The 2,367-nt window shown below is 51.8% G+C and overlaps 1 protein-coding gene across 1 annotated transcript; it reads right to left on the reverse strand.

Moving 5' to 3' along the window:
- Positions 1 to 1,371: 1,371 nt before the first annotated feature.
- ABOM_007361 (aquaporin) lies at positions 1,372 to 2,367 on the reverse strand (the record flags this gene model as incomplete). The annotated part of the gene is made up of 3 exons (XM_022534490.1): positions 1,372 to 1,718; positions 1,776 to 2,076; positions 2,125 to 2,367. The coding sequence occupies 3 exons, from the start codon at positions 2,365 to 2,367 to the stop codon at positions 1,372 to 1,374; spliced, it is 891 nt and encodes a 296-aa protein (XP_022388465.1).

The following is a 2,367-nucleotide window of genomic DNA, read 5'->3' on the forward strand; positions in this document are numbered from 1 at the left end:
GCTCCCTTGACCGTGTGTGTGGTGTCCAACAGGGAGAGCTATGGGTACTGATATCGCCGTTTGCTTGTTGAATGAGTCGAACACCCACCTGCGGAAGGCGTGGGGTCTTAAGGAATATGCTTGAGGGGACCAAGGAAACGGATCGTAGACTATCGGAGTGGATTCGTGGATAGCCCAAAGTTTAAGATGCACCAGTTCTGGGAACTATTCCCCTATCGGCGTTGGGAATGTTGCAACACAGTGGAGAAAGAGTCGGATATCCCCAATGGGGTAGGGATGAACACCTCTGCGACATTCTGTTGGCTTGGGAAACACGCCCCTGATTCAACGCTGTGATAGCCATGGAACTCAAATTCTCTCGATTTTTTTCCATGACGGACAGGCAGCCAAACCTTGCAGGAAATGAACATATGGTGTTGCGACGGGTGGCCAATAAGTTCGGCGATGCTCCACCTGGCACTCAGACGTGGGTCTGTCGATCCCATGAGTCTCGATTCAGTGCAGGACGACTGAGGAATATTAAAACGATGACCTTGATTCCTCCTGCGCCGTCGTTCGTCGGTTATAGCTATCTTTATCTTAGGAACATATCGTGCTTTGATCGTCCTGACGTCCCTGAAGAAAACTCATGTGGCGATCCTTCGCAATGGCAAAGGGGAGTTAGGGCTCCAGTTTTCCCCTTTTAGTCCAGCTGAGTTCAGCCACTACTGCACCAGTAATTAACCTAAGACTATTGATCATTCTGATCGCAATTTCGCACTGATCCTACCCACAATGCCTTTGTGACGCGATTAAAGACTCCTTACGTCGACTGTTTAACGAACAGGGATACCTGCATGCTTTTGGTCCACAGGGACGTGGGCTAGGCGAATAAAAGGGCATTGACACATACTCTACAGTCCATGTCATGCAACGTTGAGAAATAAAATCTCTCGTGCTGTCAACTACCACTCAAGAGAGTACTAGCCGCTATGGAGCTCCTTCGCCCAGGGCTGAAATTCGACGCTGGAAACAATTTCCTTTTAAGCTGCGAGAACGGAGTTGATCTGATTTGGGACTAATGCAACACACTATCGACCAAAAGGGTTAAGCGACCAACGTGATGCACGCAGCGCCTTCCCAACCACCAAGAAACTCATATGTAACCCTCCACCCAAGACTCTCCCTCCGAACAATCATTAATCCTTGCTTGCAATGTAACTACATATATTAACCATTAGAGTGGACTACAGGTTCCTGTGTCGCCCTTACGGTCTCCCAAATTGGAGATAGCTAGGTAGACTATCGAAACTAATCAGCATTAAAGGCGCCGAGCAGTCCAATGACAAGATTTGTGGCGTGTCTAATTCCAACGAGGCTAGCAGACGGCGATCAAACCTGCTCTGCACCGTTGACGGGTTGCGGTTGCGCGCCATGGCCATTCGTTGGCGAATGCCCGTGGTTTAATGTGGACGTGTCAGAGAATTGGACCGACGGTCGGTTCGCCGGCACGTCCAAGGATCCGGGGCCGTTCTTGGCTTCCCACTCGTTATAGTCCTGTCCGGGATTGGCAGTCTGGTATTCCATCATCTTCAAGAGACCGAAGAAGCCACATGCCAATAAGGAACCCAGCAATGGGCCAACCCAGTAGATCCAATGATAGCCTGGGAAGCTGCGGTTGATGACGTCCGGGCCGAGAGAGCGCGCGGGATTGAGGGAGCCGCCGGTATAGTAGTCGCCTATATTGATGTGCGTGAGACAACCGGTGCGATGACAGCTGCAGAGGATGGACTCACCAATCATTTCCGTGACGAAGAAGACTAGACCAATTCCGACCGGAGCCAGAAAGGTGGACTTGTGTTTCACCACCGCCAACATGATGATCACAAAGACAAGTTGCGCGGTGAGGAACATCTCAATAAACAGCCCTTGCGAGATGGAGGCGCCTCCTCCCAGACGGGTTCCAACGTTCAAGTCGCCTGGAAACAGGGCGCTGACCACACCTGCCGACGCAATGCCGCCCACAATCTGAGCCGCGAAGACTAGGACCCCACGGAGGGGTGACAGGCCGCCCACGAGGCATAGGGCCAGGGTGACCTGCCGTTGTTAGCCTTGACACCGCAGACGTCACACGTGCAACATTACCGCTGGATTGAAGAGACCGCCCGTCACACGGTAAAAGGCCCAGACGTTGACCATCAAGGAAAATCCGAATGACAAGGAAGAATAGAGCAAGTTTGAGGTATTCGGCGGAGCACCGTCCACCGGCTTGGGCGTATTGGACACCTGAGTGCCCGCGAAGGAAAAGAACAAGAACAGGAAGGTCCCGACAAATTCTCCCACAACGGCAATGACATTGTTCCGCACGGTATCTTTCAGATGCAACAT

Source organism: Aspergillus bombycis (genome assembly GCF_001792695.1).
Source record: "Aspergillus bombycis strain NRRL26010 chromosome Unknown contig00051, whole genome shotgun sequence".
Classification (NCBI taxonomy): domain Eukaryota; kingdom Fungi; phylum Ascomycota; class Eurotiomycetes; order Eurotiales; family Aspergillaceae; genus Aspergillus; species Aspergillus bombycis.